This window comes from Hyposmocoma kahamanoa, unplaced genomic scaffold (assembly GCF_003589595.1).
Source record: "Hyposmocoma kahamanoa isolate Upper Pololo Valley unplaced genomic scaffold, ASM358959v1 102, whole genome shotgun sequence".
Taxonomy (NCBI): Eukaryota; Metazoa; Arthropoda; class Insecta; order Lepidoptera; family Cosmopterigidae; genus Hyposmocoma; species Hyposmocoma kahamanoa.
Window position 1 is genome coordinate 14,178,827 of NW_020653337.1, and position 20,570 is coordinate 14,199,396.

Genomic DNA, 20,570 nt, shown 5'->3' on the forward strand with positions numbered 1-20,570 from the left:
ACACACACACACACACACACACACACACACACACACACACACACACAAACACACACACATCAAAATACTTAATGTGAGCATTACTGCGTTCCGGTTTTGAAGGATAAGGGTGCTGGTGAAATTACTGGCTCATGGGATTTGTCAACTTATGTCTTAGGGTGACGGTCGCGGTGGCGATGCCCCGCAGATCTTTGTGATTTAAAGCTGTGAATGGCACTGCAAATGTTATGGAGAGGCGTGTCTTTTACTACCAGGCGCACGACTTATTCATCCTATCACTTGAAATCGTAAAAAAATCTAAAACAGAGCAATTTTTAAATGAAATAAAAATATTTGCTCGTATTATGCTTACGATAACGGGCTTAACATAAAAGTTCTTAAAAATAATATTAAAATATATTAAAATATTTGAACATATCGAGATCTTAGGTTTTCACGACACAGGAAATTGAAGTATTTTTTTGGATCTAAATCTAATATTTGTTTTTTTAAACAAACCAACTTTTCGTGCCCTTTACAGGTCCCATGGCCACGGCTGACCATGACAATCAGATCCGAAAAAATCCCTTTTTTTATTTTATTTATTGTGAAGTTCATTATAGATTTATTTTTACAATATACTAGTACTACTACTAGTAATATTTAATAAACTAAATATAACTAAGTCGAAGAACAATATTTAGAAAAAATATATACAGAAAACATATTTAAGTTTACGTAGTTCTAGAGTAACACTCGTTAATGTCCTTTGTATGATCATTATTAAAAAGACGATTCACTTCGAGTGTTGTGTTCCTAATATTATAATTTTTCGTTTATTTTTTAACTTATTTGGGTTTTTAACGTATTTTTTACAATAAATATGTAATGATCGCCCCACTAATACCGTTGCATTAAACAGAGAAGTGGCGATGCACATCAAGAATAGACAGCTAAAGAAAAAATAATTAAAAATCGTTACTTACAATTCAAACTAATAAAACATTTGATACAAAAAAAATACTGCTTTACTGCATTATTGGACAAATAATTTTTCATACTAACTGCGCTTTTTCGCCCTCCCTCCGCATAAAATTAATAAAATAAATAACACCAGCGCAACTACAGTCACACCTCTGGGATTGTTGATTGTTCGACGCGAAGACATTCTTTGGCCGGAGAAATTCAACACAAGCGCATCTATTTTGTAAACCTCCACTGGGTTTGCGGAGTAACAAAGTAATTAACTATCATTTTTATTAAATAATTAGAATTAAATAATTGCATCCTTGACTAAAATATTAAGGTGTATTTAACAAAATTTTAATTTTGCTATCAATATCGTATAATGTTACTGTGTTTTATTACACGGTTGAATAATAAACAAACAATGGGTTTTGACTTTTCTCCCATTATCTCAAAGTGGTATTTATTTTAGTAGCTATAGAGCTCCTTTTAAGAGACTTCATCCAGGGAAGTACTGCCACCTTACCTATTTCTGTCGCTAAGCAAGTAATGTGAGCATTACTGCGTTCTAGTTTTGAAGGGTAGGAATGCTGGTGAAATTACAGGCACTTGGGCTTTATCAACTTATGTGTCAGGGTGGCAGGCGCAGTGGCAGTACCCAGATCTTTGCGATTTAAGGCTGGCCTGCAACTATTATGGACAGGATTAAGAGTCGATATTACCTCAGCTCGAATTCAATTTTTCCTCGAGCCAATACGCTTTATTTTGTTCGGGTCGATCGGCAGGGACACTGACTTTATATAAGAATTTATTTATTTACAAACGAAACTAAGGCCATTTGAAAGAATGTGTGTTGTATACTATACATGTTCTATTTAGTTCAGTTGATATAAAAATAAATCATTGGTGTACCTATAGAATAGCGGACGGTGCCACACGCCTGTACCTATAGAACAGCGGTTTTCTTGTAAAATTTCGAGGTAGGTAAGTTTGTGTTTTTTTTCTACAGTGAAAATTTTTAGGATTCGTGTTTTCTTACCGTATAATCAGTGTATATCCTCAATTGTACTACATAATTTTTCCAACGTGATTGTTTCGATATTTTCACCGTTATACGGGATCAACCAAAGCCATTTGAGGTTGCATAGACTCTTAACAGCAGGCGCACGACTTATTCGTTCCGTCACTTGGAATCATAAAAAAGTGGTTTTACGCTAAGTGGTTCACTGGCAACCGGTATGATTCGTTAAATGAATAATCACGACAGCCTCAAAATCATTGTATCACAGTCAGTGTTACTATGGTTATGTAATAGGAAGTGTAGTCTAAGGCTTTATTCACAGTGGCGGCGGGCGTGGGTGCATTAAAATTAAATTTACGTAGACGCTCATTGCGTTCACAGCGGCCGCGCACGCCGACGCCTGTGTCGAGGAGGACGCGGGCGCGGCGGCCCGTGTGTCGCGCGGGTGGACTTATTGGTTCAGTCCTCCCCTCGGATCAACCGAGGTCCCCCCGTACCATTCACAGTGGTCTAGCTTCTGCAAAGCGACTAAAACCATTGCATCCACACGTCGGAGTTGCAAACAGACGCTAGACGCTAGACCAAGCACTGCGAATGGTACGCACGGACTGAGCTAATAGATCCACCCGCGATATGAACAAGTCGCAGACGCGTGCGCGGCCACTGTGAACGCAACGAGCGTCTACGTGCATTTGATTTACACGCACCCGCGTCCACTTTGAATATGGCCTTAGTCGCTTCGGCTCTGTGAAAGGGAAGACGTCAAGAACCGCCACTGCCCTCGCGCCTGCACTCTGAATGATCCCTAATAACTTGGTTAGGACCATGAACAAAGGGGACCACTTTCACTATGATGCGAAACAACTTCTCTCTTCAATGCCGAAAGCACGACATTGATTTTAGAAATCAGTACTAACGACTGGTGTCGTTAGTCGTGGAATGGTTTTCATGGTTTAAAAGTAAACTTTCAGCCATTGAACTGATAGGATTAAAGAAATTTAAAAGAAAAAAAATATTATGCACTTCTTGATGTATTTAACCCAGAGGTTGGAAAAAAGTAAAGGATTTAACCCAAACCGTGGAATATACTTAAAAATGTGGATAATTCTGCAGAATTCTCGTTGACTCAGTTATAGTTCGATATACAAACTTAATGAGTTCAAAATCGATGGCATAGATTTCAATTTTTTAATAACACAAATATAAAAAAAACATTACACGTGAAACTCGTCAACTTATGTCTCAAGGTGATAGGCGTAGTGGCAGCGTATATTTGCGATTTAAAGCTCTGAGTGGCGCTGCAACTGCTAAGGGCAGGTGTGTACCTTAACACCAGGCGCATAACTTGTTCGTCTCGTCACTCGGTGTCATAAAAATTTAAAAAAAAGTATGTATGAGTAAAGTAAACTTTTGGGTCTTCTTTTCATCTATTGATATCACAACAAAATTTTTGGTGAAATTACAGGCACATGAGACTTGTCAACTTAGGTCTCAGGTTGGCAGGCGTGTGGCAGTGCCGCTCAAATCTTTGCGATTCAAAGCTCTGAGTGACACTGCAACTGTTATGGACAGGCGTGTAGCTTACATTATGGCGCACGACTTGTTCCCCCATTAATTGATATTATAAGAAAAAAAATATCACATTAGTAAAATTTTTAGAGGTTACCAATCAAACCGGGAGTTACACCAAGTGGAGTACTTTTAAGATACTTTTGTGTTTTTTCCAGTCGTTTTTCCTAAAAGAGCTGTAGCTAGGACCTGTAAATTAACTACTGTAAACAAAAATTCTCAATAGCCCGTTAAAGCGAGTTGTCAATGGAACAATTCAACTACAATATAACAAAATAAACTTGTATTGGGATTAGCATTGCGATCCATCGTAATTTACTTAGGTTTAGTATGTCGATGAACTCCACGTGCTGAGTGCGTAAACTATAAGGCTTCCGACTACTTGTCACTGTTTTGTTTGTTACTAGTCTCTTTACCATTAGCCTGACTTAAAGATGTAATTAATAAGCCTATTAATTTCAATTCAATTCATTTAATATAAACACATCGGCACATTTAACGGAACACCAGTTAAATCCCGAAACTAATGCAGTGTTTTTCAAAATTCTGGTTATTTGACTATTTATTCTAGGGCTTATTAAAAAAAAAATTATTAGCGAGTTATTTTTACATTAATTTGTTTCAATTTCCTAATAATACATGTTCAATGGTTCGAGGGTGATTTTACGTTTTTGTCAATTTCGAAAACATAAACTTGAATAAGATTTTTTATTTGTTAAAGTTTCATTTAATCAGTGTTAAACTGATATATTTTTTAAATTTTCAGTTTTATCTGCTTTATAAGTATTATTATTAACAATAATCTATTTAATTAAAGTGCTACAATATCTAGTTAATCTAATTATAATACAGATTTGATCATTGTTGTTATTTTGGTCGTGCATTAGTCATTTAAACAGATGACGGCCTCCGTGATCCAGTGGCTTGCACACTGGTTTTAATGGTGTCGCCATCTCTGAGGTCCCGGGTTCGATCGATCGATTCGATTGTCTCGGGTCTGGGTGTTTGTGGAACTGTCGTTGTTTCCGATTTCCATAACACAAGTGCTTTAGCTACTTACTTTGGGATCAGAGCAACGTATGTAATGTTGTCTAATATTTATTTATTTATTTATATTTACCTTCCTTCTAAGCTAAGACGTGGTCCTTCACTTGGTAGACTAGTTAAAATAACCTTTGACCCATTGGAACATTAATTATAACACTTGTATGGATTGTACCATACACAGACACGTAATGTATATAAAAAAACATGAAATAATAGTAAACGGTATTTCTTAAGATAGACTGAACGGTCATACTATACGAAATAAATATACTTCAATTTACTATGGAATTTTTAACAAGATTTTTCTTCAGGTTGTTTTTTTAAATTTGAATTTCATCGTTACAGGTACGGATAACTAAGAACGGCAGTATTTATCATTAAAATTATACGACGTATCGGATTTTATTTTAAGTGACACATGTGAGATTGTGCAGTCTACTGTGGCCTATTATACTACATGTAGGAAATTATGTGACTCAAGTTTTCATGTACAAAGTTACACTTAAAAAACTGATCATAGTAGGCAATTTCCTCGCAACCTTTGTTCCTTAGCAATGTAGCGTCCATCACTGCCGATATGTAGATCCGAATAAATATATTTAGGTACCTAATTCGATAAACACTTGACATGCTGTTACCATCGTGCACAATGCCCTCCTGGCCCCAATGATAGCAATTACTTATTTATTACCTATATGATTAGTTATTTATTATAGATGATTACATAATTCTATTAACCAAGGAGCTGTTTGTTACTGATCGATTTGTGAAGAGTTTCATTAAAACGTCGTCGATTACATGGTTCTCACGATTGTGTTATGTTATGTAAAAATTAATTTCCATTTTAAAAAATTGACTACTGATGCAGTCAGTCTTAAAAGTGTAATTGCATATCAAATGTGTAACGAGCAGTAGTCACATATCTTCTAGTAAGTTTTGATTGCAGTGACCTCCTCAATCTTTTTGGTTATACGGGAAGGGCAAGTTGTGTAAGCAAGTCCGCACAGGGACTTTATCAGTCAGATCCTGATCCTAGATCAATCCGTGTACACAGACTTCATCCGGTGCTTAATGGCTTAGTACCTTGGGTGAGCGACCCCGGTTGCACGTACAGCCACCCTTTAATGAGCAGCATTAGAACTCCTGGTGAAATAGTTCGTTCAGGGAAGTACTGCTACCTTGCCTATATCTCCCGCCAAGCAGTAATGTGAGCGTTACTGCAATCAGGTTTTGAAGAATAAGGGTGTTAGTGAAATTACAAGCGCTTATGTCTCAGTGGCGGCGCTCCGCAGATCTTTGCGATTTAAAGCTCTGAGAGGCGCTGTAACTGCCATAGACGGGTGTGTTGCTTACCAGACGCGCGACTTGTATGTCCTGTCAGTTAGCAACATAAAAAAACTAAAGGATTAAAAATCCATCAAGTTAGGAACTGAAAATTAAGTACAAACATTACATTGTATGGGCAATTAGGTCAAAGTGTCATTTTAATTTATATCTGTAGATTAAACTTGTGTTTACGACCATTCACCACGAGCGCAACAATCTCTAAGTAATTTTCCAAGTTGGTCCAATCGGGAATCGAACCCCGAACCTCTTTATCCAGTGCCCACAGTGCAAACCGTTGGGCCACTGAGGTCGTTATTATGCTGACAGTAATGAATAAGATAACTTTTGTTTCCCGTCTTGTGACTTTATTCAAAGAGTATTCTCTCTAAATTTATAGATTTTTGGTGACCGTCTATTTGGCGGATGGAGTTGGTTGATTCCAGTGTTTGTTGCACTCTCGACCTTCGGCGGGGTGAATGGAGTTCTATTCACATCAGCACGATTATTCGCCACTGGCGCACAAGAAGGCCATATGCCTGCCTTCTTTTCTCTCTTCCACGTAGAGAAACAAACACCTATACCATCGCTTATATTCACAGTAAGTTTTTATACATAGCGAAGTACTTTTAATTACCATTTTGTCCGAATTTAAAGCTAGTTATATAAAAATGAGTAAGTAAGTAAGAGTATTAAAAAACCGACCTCAAAAGTCACTCATCTCCTAGTTTGCCACCCTTAGAGGCGGAATATTTTCTTTAAATATAAATGGAACCACTCCTGAGGTACGCTCTTTCCAACAAAAAAAGAATCATCAAAATCGGTTCACAAACGCCGGCCGGAGTTATCGAGTAACACACGTAAAAAATACTACAAACAAACTCCTCTGAAGTCGGTTAACAATAAAGTCTTTTAATAATGCGGTCTTAAATGGTAATATTCTGCCCTGATAAGCCGAAAAGCGCTATGTCTATCGGAGTAAGTTTTGAGAAAATCGACTTTTTTTGTAAATTATATTTTCGCACTTTCAAAAATAAATCGTATTGAAGATGTTAAAACTTATTTATACGTATTTTTGACTAATAGATGTATGTATTGACATACCTAACTATAACGCCTTTCGGCTTAGCAGGGTAGTACTGTCTTAGTAGTAATAATAGCTCCTTGTGAAAGAGTTCGTCCAGGGAAAGTACTGTCACCTTACCTATTTCTGTCGCCAAGCAACAGTGAGAGCTAATCCTCTCAAATATTGGTAAGAGTGCTGATGAAATTACAGGCACTTGAGACTTATCAACTTATGTCTCAGGATGATGGGTGCTGTGGCAGTGCCCCTCAGATCTTTGCGATTTAAAGCTCTGTGTGGCACTGTAATTGCAATTGACGAGCGTGTCGTTTATTACCAGACACACGATATGTTCGGCCGTCTCAAGTGACGTCATTAAATAGAATGTTTTGATTCCTACTACGTAAATAATTCGTAAGCCTATATTCACAACTTTGTGGGAACAACGTTTTAATGTATCGAAAGGGCGGCTAAAATCAGCATAACACCTGCGATTGTAATGAATTGATTGCCTTTCACGAAAGGAATTGTTTTTCACGCTTTATGTTTTTACTGCCGAATATAATAAACCCACATAAAGAAAATTATTTATGAAAAATGTCGCTATTTTTGTGGCTTACGATAGAGTACGTAGAAGGCTTTGTGAACATTATTCATATTGTATTGTTTTTATATTATAATTTGTTGTGTAAGTTATAGAATTTAAAATTGTTTTCAGTGTTTCTTCTCGCTGCTCATGTTGACAACTAGCAACGTGTTCGACCTTATCAATTACTTTTCCCAAACGCTTTGGTTGTCGGTTGGCATTTCGATAGTGGGAATGCTATGGCTGCGGCGGATAAAACCAGACATACCGCGCCCGATCAAAGTCAACCTAATAATTCCATACACTTTCCTAATTGCCATCGCCTGTTTAGTCATCATTCCTGCCATACAACAGCCTAAGGATACTGCTATTGGCCTCGGAATACTCTTCTCAGGCGTGCCCGTGTACTATATTTGTGTTAAATGGCAGACTAAGCCAGACGGCTATCACGTCTTCTCAGCTTGCATATTACGGTTCCTACAAAAACTTTGTTCATGTATTTTCGTTGAGTCATCGGAAAAAATGTCAGACTAAAAATACATGAATTTAACTTGTATATTATGAAATGTTGACTATTTAATGGACCAATCTATAATTCGCTTTGACAGTAGTACATATTCGAATGTTATTAGTAGGTATATGTAATGTATCTATGTAATTGGTATGTAAATGAGCTTGTCAACGTTCCTTTTGTTACCCATATACTTTGTATGTGGGTAAAGCTAGAAAAATTGTATTTTGATATCATTTTTACAACTTCGAGATTTACAGAACTGTTTTTTTAAACTGTATACAAAAATTTGCTGTATAAGTTATTGTCTGAATAGTTTTTACAAAATTTATTATGACTGAATCATATTTTCAATAAGAAATGCACGAGATGCAAATCAAAATAACTTTTAAGCTTCCATGTTTATTTCATTAGGGTGCAATTTGATCGTTAGTATATAATACATAATTATTTATTACTTAACAACTATTCAGTATTCTTGAAAGATCTTATGAATGAGATGCTTGTTTCGTATAAATTTTATACGTTTTAGATCCTGCACAAATCATAATGATTATTACTTTATATTTATACTGTTTTGAAATGAGTGTTCGTATATATCACATACCAGGCTTCTTACTGTGAACTTAATCATGGTTTTTGGACCGTCAAAAAGAGGCCGCAATAGTCAACATTATCTTGTAGTAATTTATAGCAACTTGATGGTAAGGCACTATGTACGAACACCCCTTTGAACAGCCAAATCACTTAGGCCGACTCCGCATTTATTTTGGCAGCTTTATTCCAGTAATAAATGCGTCGTATGTTGACAGACGTTGGTACCACATGAATGTATATCATATATTTAGATCCGTCTTGAGAAATGTCGTTTGATATAATATGCTGATGGGAATAAAAATTTGTGTTCGCCGTAATGTGTAGACTTAGAGTCTACACATTACGGTGTATTTTTTAAGCGCGGACGACGCGCGTTTCGTGAGCGCGAGTTTACGGTTTAATAAAAACATATGAAAATGTTTATTGGTTACGTATGCGACTGAATCTCGTTTGAATAACGTTAACGCGCGTCATCTGCGCGTCCTGTCCGCGCGTAAAAAGTACGTCGTGTGCATAGGCTTTTAGCTTTAGAATAACTGTATCGTGATACGTACATAAACGTAGTTGCTTCTCAAACTTTGCTCTCTATACACATATTTATTGCAAATCTTAGTAATGTATAAAAAATCTTAATAGGTATTAAGTATATAGGTACATTATTATAACAATGTATATTCACAATCAATGCATTCCCATTTGCTGCTGTATGAGATCTTTAAGGTGATATTATCTTATTTTGTATAAATGTTAACTTTGATGCAGGTGTTTGACAAAGGTGTATTACAATAATTTTTATTTTATACAATTTACTGCAAACTTTGTAAACGTTGGACTGATTTATTACACTCTATGTGTTCTTTACCGCATTGTAAATGTTTACAAGTAGAATTATTTAAATCATCTTTTAACGAACTTAACGTCTTCTAATGACAATATTTCAGGGTCCAAAAGAACTTTGTTTGTTTACTTTCGACCTCTGTTGTTCTTAGTTTGAAACATTGGAATTCGAAACGTGAGCTTTGTATTGATGGACGAAGAAGTGTGCGAGCGAGTCTGGAATCTTACTGTACCTTATTATGGGACCTACTCAGTAATTTTTTCTTGGATAAGGCACATGTTGTAATAATGCCTGTTATTATTCTATTAAATAATTTACAGAGTAACAGTATGTTATTTTGTCTTTATATCCAAAGTCGTTAGAATACTGTATGACAAACAGGTGGATATACTAAATCTTAGAATGAGAAAAAACGTAAAGAAAGAACCAGTGATCCTAAATATTTCTCGTTAGACGACAAATCAGTGTAAAGGAAAACATCGTGACATTTGATGACAAATATCATTTTTAAATTACACCATTATAATATGTTATTATTTTATTAAAAGATCCGTTTAGTGTTTAGAACCTCTGTTTCTTTAAGTTTTTATGGTGCAAGTCTTCGAAATAGGTTATGATGGAAAGTTAGAAATTTTTCACTGAGTCTTTAGTGAACGCTGCTAGTAAAAAAATCTCAATAATTTTATTTATAAAGCAGCCATCTCAACGCGAATTTTGATTTACGGTATTTACGTAATTGCTTTGCTTACCAAATGACTGAATTAAATTGCTCCTGATGAAAGACTCAAATTGTTCTTCTGTATAATGCTAAAAAAACAAAGTATAGGATATATTTTATTTTTCCAATTCCCAAAGGTCACTTGCATAAGTATTCCTTGTACGTATATCCTTGTGTCTCTTTTTATTCTCATCAACAGACAGCCGTCATACTAAAGTCAACGTTGTATTGAATATCGTAATAGAAACCATTTTTCGTATGATGTGTGAGATAGTTTAGTAATTTATTAATTTTATAATCAATCATGCAGCATATAAAACTTTTATCTATCATAAAATCGTCCTGGCACATTCGCAACTTCAGTTTAAATTCATCGTTGCTAAGTCACCGGTGGTTCCCTGATGCTGAGTATCTGAAGCAGTTTAGCGGACCTGTAATGTATTCTACACCGGCTTTTGATAGGGCATATAAAATTGTTTATCATGGCCGATTGCCACCCGTTGAACGACGGCTTAAGGACATGTGGCTGAATTGGGGCCCTCAACACCCAGCCGCTCACGGCGTCCTACGCTTAATTCTTGAACTTGATGGGGAGATAGTAACCAAAGTAGACCCACATGTCGGTTTTCTGCACAGAGCCACAGAAAAATTAATGGAACACAAACATTATAACCAGAGTTTACCTTACATGGATCGCCTTGATTACGTGGCAAATACGGCTAACGAACAGACCTACTGTCTTGCCGTGGAGAAATTATTAAATATTACAGTTCCACCCAGAGCCCAGGCAATCAGAGTTTTGTGTACAGAAATGTCTCGTATTTGTAATCATATGTTGAATGTTGCGGGTACCGTTCTTGATGCTGGTGGAATCACACCTTTTTTTTGGTTTTGCGAGGAACGAGAGAAAATGTACGAAATGTATGAACGACTTTGTGGTGCTCGAGTTCACAATGCTTACTTACGACCTGGAGGTGTATCACAGGACATTCCTATTGGATTCTTGGATGATATGTACGAATTAATATATAAGATGGGAGAACGTTTAGATGAGACTGATGATATAGCAACGGGAAACAGACTTTATTATCAACGAACTGCAGGTATAGGCGTAGTAAGCGCTCACGATGCTATTAGCTTAGGTTTCACAGGGCCTATGTTGCGATGCACCGGTGTCAAATGGGATTTACGGATAGCTTTTCCTTATGACGGGTACGATTTGTACGAATTTGATTGTGTAGTAGGTACTTTTGGAGACTCTTACGATCGTCATCTTCTTCGTACGGAGGAGATGCGACAATCAATAAGAATATTAGAGCAAGTTATTAATACGATGCCTGAAGGGGAAATAAGAACCGATGATGCCAAGTGTTGTCTTCCGCCTAGAGCAGAAATGAAAATGTCAATGGAGTCGTTGATACATCACTTTAAGCTTTGCACAGAAGGATATCCAGTACCACCGGGTGCAACATATACTGCAACTGAGTGTCCTAAAGGAGAGTTGGGAGTTTACATGGTGTCCAATGGGAGTTCCATACCGTACCGTGTTCATGTGCGGGCTAGCTCACATACACACTTATTTGGTACACCGCTTTTAGGACGACGTGTTATGTTGGCTGATATATCTATAATTATCGCCAGTATAGACGTAGTATTTGGAGATGTGGACCGCTAATTGCTTCATAAGACATGTTTGTTAAATTAAGTAAGTAGTTGTATTCTCAGAATATAATATGCTTACATTGGGTTTTGCGCTTCGTGATTCATCCCAATTAAACTTGTCCACCTTAAGAAATATTTAGTCTACGCACACATAAGTAGTTTTTTAAATACTTAGGTTAAATATTTTGAGGCTATGTAAAGGTAGTAAGCATTTTTTTTAAATCTAAAAACATAGTTTCTTGTGAAAACGGAAATTACATATAGGTATCTAAGTAGGTAGACAGTCGTCATCGCTGTGGTTTCGACACAGTAAAGTAAGGCTCAACTCATACTGGCTCAGAGTCTTAGCGTCGTCGCGTCTTGTTTTTCAACTACAACGCATGGCGACGCGCGTCTTCGCGCGACGACTCTCGCGATAGCGCGCCCGGATCACAGTGTGGTCGGCATCTGACAACTCCGCCCTCCGCCTCAACGCCACAACCCTCGGAAACTATGTGAAATCCCTAACCTGCATTGGGCTAGCGTGGCAAACTATGGCCTAAACCCTCGCCTGGGTTGCGTTGAGATGCTCTAGCGACTGGACCGAAATATTTGTACCGGTCTAGTGACTCCGACGGGGCGGACGCCACGAAGTGGAAAGTTTTCTTCTTATTTAAGCGAGCTAGGCTCTTGTTGGTGAAGATATTAAACGCTTATTACACTAGACGATTTTCAAGGGTTCTAAGTTATGGTTAGGTGTGGCTTTGGGCACTGCTCTTTTTCACATACATATTATACATATAAGTCGCCCTAAATATGGTTCCTAACGCCCTAACTTTTATTACACCGTAACTTAAGTTAGGGTCCTGTGAAATCGATATTTTAATAAGCGTTCTATCAATCATCTCTGTTTAGCGCCCTAACTTTGACATTAACTTTTTTCCCTTGTTAATCTAAATAACTTCGTTTCGGTCGTTCTTTGTGGCTTCTACTGCTGACACTTGTGGTGACGTATTAGATGCACAAACGTCTTTCCGTTTCGGTTTTCTATTGTCTGCGCCTCGTTTCTTTTAAGGGGCAGGGGGGACAGGGTGGTAGGTAACTACTCGTAGACGTAAACAATAAATAATTACATCATTTATACAGAGTTTTTGATTAAAATAAGTAAAATATAACTTTTATAAATAATTATTTTTATATATAAAATTTTCAATTAGGATTATGCTAACATTATGGAAAAGTTTCTGGAAGAAGGATCAAGATTTAAAAGACAAATGGTATGGTAGCTTATAAAAAGAAATACCTACTAAGTCGTGTTCAAAATTCAACGTCACTCATAGGCGAGCCAACTAAGTGATTTAAGTGAAAATTAAAACATGAATAATGACTCCCGCCGCTCATACGTTACAACACATTAAAAAATATTTATTGAGAATACCATAGATTTAGGGTACCTATATACCAAATCTATGGAGAATATCGAAAACTAAATGAAGTCCTGGCTCAAAAAAAAACTTGTATTCAAGCCAAAAATCGTAATAAAATAAAAAAATGGCAACACTGGTTTACTGTTGACTTGAGAGATTCGCTCTGGACCTTTTGGAGGGAAAAGTGTAGTTTTTATTTTGACTTTTAATTATTTTGTGAAATCTAGTTAAAGTGGAATAGGATAGTGCTATTGCGCCTTAATCGAAGATTAAAACGCGAAATTATACGAACCTCGAACTAAAATACCCGTATCGACCCGTTTTAAGGAATCCCGAGTCAACCCAAGCACTCCGCCTCTAATTGCCTATCCTCTTTGTGGCGGCCATATTAACAGAAACATAATTAAACTTCATGTTTAGGCTGATGGCTTTGCCAAAGCCTTAATAAAAAAAAAAATGACTTGAGATTCGCTCTGGACCTTTTGGAGGGAAAAGTGTCGTTTCTATTTTGACTTTCAATTATTTTGTGAAATCTAGTTTAAAGTGGAATAGGATAGTGCTATTGTGCCTTAATCGAAGATTGAAACGCGAAATTATACGAATCTCGAACTAAAATACCCGTATCGTCCCGTTCTAAGGAATCCCGAGTCAATCCAAACACGCCGCCTCAAATTGCCTATCCTCTTTGTGGCGGCTATATTTACCAAAGAGAATTTAAGATATTTACAGAAACATAATTAAACGATTATAATAATTCATGTTTAGGCTGCTGGCTTTGCCAAAGCCTTAATAAAAAATAAATTAACTTTTTTTTAAAATTATTGCTGGCCATGGAAACGAAGTCCTTCAGCCGAAAACATAAACGTTTAATTATATTTCTGTAAATATGGCCACCACAAAGAGGATAGGCAATTTGAGGCGGCGTGCTTGTATTGACTCGGGATTCCTTAGAACGGGGCCGATACGGGTATTTTAGTTCGAGATTTATATAATTTCGCGTTTTAATCTCCGATTAAGGCACAATAGCACTATCCTATTCCACTTTAAACTAGATTTCACAAAATAATTGAAAGTCAAAATAAAAACGACACTTTTCCCTCCAAAAGGCCCAGAGCGAATCCAGAAATTCACTTGACAGGCAGTGTGGCCAACGTAGGCGTTTTTCGCCATTTAGGATGAAAAATCTTAAAGGCGACTGGTTGCCTACTAGGCTATTTTCCGCTTACAATCTTATGAATAAAAAATGAGCGTACATTAAAAAAAAGACGTGCACCCCACAAAAATATAAAAAGTCTATGACATTAAGAAACAAAAATTGTTTATGGTTTCGGCGGGAACTTCTCGCGAAATCTGATAATTTAAGTTTCAATATGCTTTTCAAAACAAAGTTTCTTGCAATTATTCTTTAGCAATCTATCTGAACGTTGCTTGTTGTGCTAATAAGTAGACTGTTTGACTTTAATAAAAGAAAATATAGAGGGCACAGCAGTTTTCTTCAATACTATACAAAAACATAGAAATTATAGCTATAGCCATATAGCTGTCAAAACCGAACGCTCTACAGTAGTGACATCTGGAGGGAGCAATAGGCAGTTATTTACCCCATTGTGTGAATTTATTTTTTATTTCATTCTACTTAGGTATTATTTTTTATTTTAATAAATTATTGATTTAAACTACAATTTTACTTTATTTATTTCTTTTAGTTATTTACTGCTGTGTTTCATTTGTTGTTTAGGCTACTGCTACCACAGCTAAAATTCGGCAACATCAGGCTACTAAGGTTAAAAAATGGCGACATTGGACCCAGCGTTATTGGCAACACTGTTGACAGGTGACGTATAACGTTGACAGTTTATCGACTGTTTAGCTCATTTATAGGATGGAAAAAGTAATATAAAGGAACATAGGAGGTGGGAGTTTTAGTTGGTGTTTGTTTTTCATTTAGGATTTGTTACAATTATTTTCTTTGTTCAATTTATTTTAAAACTAGACTGTATGTCCTTCTGAATGAAATCACCATGCTGAAATTCGAAATAGTGTCTTCTCGCACTGTGGAGGGAGCGGAAAGTGAAAAGAAGTTTGTTGCATACATGCTTCAAGTGAGACAGGATAACAAAGAATCCAGACTCTTCGATCCCGATCCAGCGAATGTTGAGAGAAGATATACACATTTTTTGGACCTTTATAACGGTTTGAAGAAGGACCACGCAAGTTTGCTCAGTGGCATCGCCTTTCCCAGAAAGGTATGTTGAAACATCGTCTACTTAACTTATTATGTATCTGATGGTATTACGAAAGAATGTAATTATTTTCCTGTTTTTTTCGTTTAAGTGGAATGGTTTATGCATAGCTAAATATCATTATTATTGTAGTAAATGTATCTACCTGTTTGGAGATAGATGAGTAGGTTGTTCTTTTGTTTGTAGTCTTGTGACTTGATGAGTCATGATGTATTTGTAAGTTTCCCTTCTATGAAATGTTATTTATTTTGCAAAGTTTGTTGAACTATTTCTGTGTTATGAATATGAATAACAGTGTAAACACAAAGAGCACACATAACAGCAAAGCCTTGACTGTTTTAGAAACCCCCATTTTGTATATTTTTAGACATATATTAGGGCAATAAAATATATAATTTCAAGTTTCCATGCTGAAGAATAAATAGCACAAAAATTAAAATGCTTGCCAGATTAATAATAATAATAACTTTATTGCAAAAAACAGAAATAGGTATAGCGATGTGCCTAACTCCCAAAATGTGACCCCCAAAATAACAATAATTGAGTCTATTACAATATATTTATAAAAAATCATTGGTAAAACACAATAAGGAGGTGGACATTTACTTTTGCTACATTAATAAATTAGTTACATTATCTAGTATAGTTCCAATGTTTATAAAAATTACAGCAAAAAATAGCCACCTCTGGTCCTAACAAAATCAGTCAAAGAAATATTTTTTAGTAGGACAAGGTGCACTATTATTAAAAACAAAGTCACAAAAGTAAAGATGACAGATAGTCACAATAGCCATTCACTAATCACCAGAACAAAAGAAATACAAGATAATGATAAATTAAGTTGTTTTGATTTAAATAAATTCAATTTCAGATCATGATGGGGAATTTTGAGCCTAACCTTATATCTAATAGATGTTCTGCATTTGAGTCATTACTGGACCTGATTGCGAATGAATCACGGCTAAGGGAGTCCCCTGCTGCTATTTCGTTTTTCCAGGACATTGAACTCAGTGAGGCACGAAGACTAATCGATGAAAACAAATTTGACCAAGCTCTGTCAGTTTTAGAAACTAGCTTTAGGTTATTAAATAAGGTATGAATATTATATCTTCTTTATTTCGATACCTCCAATGAACACTATGCCAACTTTTGGACCTGTTCTGTTTTTATTTTGGTTTTCGTTTCTTTTTTTACAAAATTCGTTTCTTTGTTTAAGTAAATATGGCTGTTTGCAAAAATAACAGAAAAAGACCAAAAAATAAAGCTGGCGTAGTGTTCATTGCCAGTATCGATTTGTTCACTATACACCATACTTGGTCTTCCTCTTTTTCATTTCCCTTCTATTCCCCTCAATTATCATTCTCACAAATTCGTCATTATTTATAACAAATTTCCAAACATTTTTCCCTTCTGCTCTCCATTGTATTGAAAAGTCTTCTTTCTTCCCTAACCCTTTTAAAATATTTTGATTTGATACCTTCTTAATCAATTTTGCTTTTCCTCTAGTACCACATTTCAAATGACTCCAATCTCTTTCTGTATTTCTATGTCTCATATCCATACAGTGTGGTACAAATATTACACCAATGAATATTATTACATTTGTAAGAGAAAACCACATACATATTTATTATTATTATTATTAACCACATAGATAAGCATTTTCTACAAATATTTTATAAAGCCATAATACTTAAAAATTGCTTTAAATTATGAAGTAAAAGTCTTAACAAGTTTTATAATTTATTTATTTTATTACTTAGTTATTTATATACATACTGGCTATCTGTTTCAGGTATACACAGACAGGTCTCGTGTCGTGCTAAGCGTTCTTTGCCGCATCGTGGCATGTGCTAGCGCAAGTAGTAATGCCCTCGCTGGTCCTGTCGAAAGATGGGCACAACTAGCACTAAGGAGATATGAAGCAGTTAGCGATTCGGATTTGCTCCTAATTTATGCCCCTTTGTTGCATAGTTGCATTTCTATATGGTGAGTGGTTTTATGTTGTAGAAGTGATTTAAGGTAAAACACCAGGGGCTTTTGGTTTTAGATTACAATTGTTCTTTGAATTAGTCCATCACACATCCACCCCTATGTTGTGGATATTCCCCAGATTTGCACGAAGCGTTTCGCTTCCACATTTGTATGGCGAGTGGCTAGGGAGTGGAATTCTCTGCCTGCAGACTTGTTCCCCGCATGCTATAACTTGGACCTATTCAAGGCGAGAGTGAGTAGGCATATTTAAGAGTGCAAGCTACATCCTCGACCTCAACGTCACTTTCCATCAGGTGAGATGGAGGTCAAATGCGCACTTATTTTTTACAAAAAAAAACACATACGTCATTATAATCCGAAAACCAGTTATCTGCAATTTTTGTAAAAAACTACTTAACTGTACTAAAACGCGATAGAATTGCACATGTAAAATGCAATATAGTTCCAGTAGAATATAAAATGTGGAATCACAAAATCTACAAATAAACATAGATGACCATGTATTTGTTAGAAATATTCATTACGGAAATTTCAATTGCATTTACTTCAAAGTAAATTTTTTGTGACATAATTGTTTCTCCCTGTGTAACGGCCACATGTGATGATTTCGGGATTTTAAAAAAATGAACATTCTTATTATGCAATATGAACATAGAGAACGTGGAACCCAACCTTATAACTAAAGTAATCAACAAATTTAGCGAAATTGAGTTATTAACAAATCTGGGATCAGCAAAACGTGATCTACATCCCTCTATAAGCGGTTTTTTAATATCTAATTTAGTTTCAGTTTTATTGTTAAGGATAATCAGCGTACTTGACTTATTTTACTAGTAAAAACAAACTTCAGGTGTCAATATCTTGAAAGTTACCGAAATGTAAATGCGTTGGTTACGACAAGGCAGCACAGAGGTCTGTTTAGTCTAAAACTTATCATATTTTGAATGGATTTCATGGATTCCATAAGTTAGATTTTCATTGTGATAGTTTTAATTATCTATTATATTACACTGTAAACAAAGGCAACATTGGATTAAGTAGAATTCACCACTAGATTACCTTTATCTGCAACCTTATTGCCCTTCCTTTGTGTTTACAACTGACTGATATACATATCAATGATCATATAATTATATTTTCAGGGAGACATTGGGGCGAGATAAGTCTAAATTAGTAGAAGAATTGAACAGTCTTCGTAAACGAGGTATGAGAGTTGATTCTGTGCCAAGTCTTATGGAATCAGTTGACAATTTGGACACTGCTATCTAGAAGTTTTTATTCGTTATAATAATTGAAAATGCACCTATATGGCAGTGAAACTAATTTTGTGCATGAAAGTTTTATTAATAGTTTTCATACACTGTCTGATTAAGTTCGAGAACTAAGCTATAACTATAAAGAGTGTTTTCCAAAAATTACTAAATAGATTAACAAATATTATACATTTTAAAAAGATTTTGAGTGATAAAAATTTATGCAAAGTCACAGCAATTTAAAAAAACAATATGTCTTGATAGATTAAAAAAAGCATCTTTTTAGCTTAATGTATGTCTCGGATGCCTCGTCGATGAATTAGAGGTACTCAATATATTTATACTGATATGTGTATTTTTGCAGTATTTACGGACCAAAGCTGCAATAAGTCATAATATTCACAATTATTTATTCAAATGATATTCTTTTTATCTCCATTTTACATGTAGTCTATGTGTAGCATTTTTTATTATTATTTTTACAAGTAATCATATATTAGATTTATGTACATATAATTTAAATCTCATTAGATATAAGTATAGTAACTTTTCACTTTTGAAAGTTAATTACAGTTCTTTAAGTGTTAAAATCGCACATGAAACCATATACTGTCGTTACTCAACAATTATGGGATTGAGAAAACACGTTTGAAAAATAAAAAAAGTACTGAATTGAACTTCATTTTTTTTTAAATTTTCAAATCGTGTTTTCTCAATTCCACCATTCTTGAGTTACGACAATATTTCTTTTCATTTGAGAAATATCAAAATGTCGTCTATGACATAAAATGACCTAATTTGGACTCAGTGTAAGCGTCATGAATAAACACAACACGTTTACGATAAACGATTAGACCAACACATTGAAACAATATAGTCAATTAGTTGCTATAAACAAATATGGTATTTTATAAAGGAAATTAGATATGATTTTATGGCTTTGGCGGACTCTTTGCTTATCATTGCTTTATAAATATGGTTAGAACTTATATTTCTGGGAATATGATTTAATTTCGCTCGCTTGCCGTGGCCAGTCAACCAGACGTGGTGAGGGATTTTACCCTTATGTACCTATCAATTCATACAAAGTGTCATGCTTCTACTTTTGTAGAGCTATGTAGTCGAATACTTTGCCGTGTTCTGTATTCACCGAACAATATAACCAGGTAACTTGTAAGTCACAATGAACAGGTATCTTCTAGGCGAGAGTGGTACCATCCCTGTTCACATCTGGGGCCCTATTCTCGAGTCCGTAGTTACGGAAGCTTTCCCACTATGGATGACTATATATATGTACATATATATCAAAGTCCGTCAACGAAAGACAGGCTCGTACAAAACTGTCAAACGTGCCCATTTGAAACTGTCAAATCGCGTTGTCATACATTGTTAGTTCTAGCTCCGATGGAAACTCAAGTCTGTGGGTCATCCGTAGTAGGAAAACGGCTACGGCAACGGATTTCGTGCTTCGAGAATAGGATTTACTTACCATCTAGTGACAGTGTAGCCAAATGTAAATTCTTGATAGTAACCAACCGGCTTATTTATTTTGCCTTTATACAGTGTGCCTAGACAGTTCTGAGAAAAAGAACGAAACGTCTACCTTGTGTGGTTATACAGGTCTACGGACTTATTTGTGAAATATTAACAACATCATAAACAACAATTTTTAGAGGTTGCTAGTATTTTGCAAATAACGCTGTATAAAAAGAAACTTAATGTTTGCTAATTAATACTCTTCTTCAATTCTATTAGTGTTTTGCGTATATCAAATAAAATTTTTGTCAATTTCT

General features: G+C 35.5%; 3 protein-coding genes across 6 annotated transcripts in view; all 3 read left to right on the forward strand.

Moving 5' to 3' along the window:
* Positions 1-9,749, forward strand: part of LOC113235511 (large neutral amino acids transporter small subunit 2) — a 46,164-nt gene extending 36,415 nt beyond the window's left edge. The window contains exons 6-7 of the mRNA XM_026471248.1: positions 6,306-6,506; positions 7,687-9,749. Coding sequence (XP_026327033.1) covers positions 6,306-6,506; positions 7,687-8,088 — 603 coding nt within the window. The 3' untranslated portion in view covers positions 8,089-9,749. The remainder of the gene's footprint in view (positions 1-6,305; positions 6,507-7,686) is intronic.
* A 773-nt stretch (positions 9,750-10,522) lies between these two features.
* LOC113236041 (NADH-ubiquinone oxidoreductase 49 kDa subunit-like) lies at positions 10,523-12,212 on the forward strand. Its single transcript, XM_026471987.1, has one exon. It carries the CDS (start codon positions 10,523-10,525, stop codon positions 11,891-11,893), a length of 1,371 nt encoding a protein of 456 aa, XP_026327772.1. The 3' UTR covers positions 11,894-12,212.
* A 3,095-nt stretch (positions 12,213-15,307) lies between these two features.
* Positions 15,308-20,570, forward strand: part of LOC113235748 (sorting nexin-20) — a 43,688-nt gene continuing 38,425 nt past the window's right edge. For 3 of the 4 annotated variants that reach the window (XM_026471646.1, XM_026471654.1, XM_026471663.1), the window contains exons 1-4: positions 15,358-15,532; positions 16,401-16,622; positions 17,325-17,518; positions 18,667-18,728. In XM_026471646.1, coding sequence (XP_026327431.1) covers positions 15,380-15,532; positions 16,401-16,622; positions 17,325-17,518; positions 18,667-18,728 — 631 coding nt within the window. In that variant the 5' untranslated portion in view covers positions 15,358-15,379. Of the gene's footprint in view, positions 15,533-16,400; positions 16,623-17,324; positions 17,519-18,666; positions 18,922-20,570 lie in introns of those variants that run through there. The other variant, XM_026471639.1, reaches the window with a different exon arrangement.

Coding starts and splice junctions, on each gene's coding strand:
- LOC113236041 (XM_026471987.1), top strand. CDS start 10,523: ATGCAGCATATAAAACTTTTATCTATCATAAAATCGTCCTGGCACATT.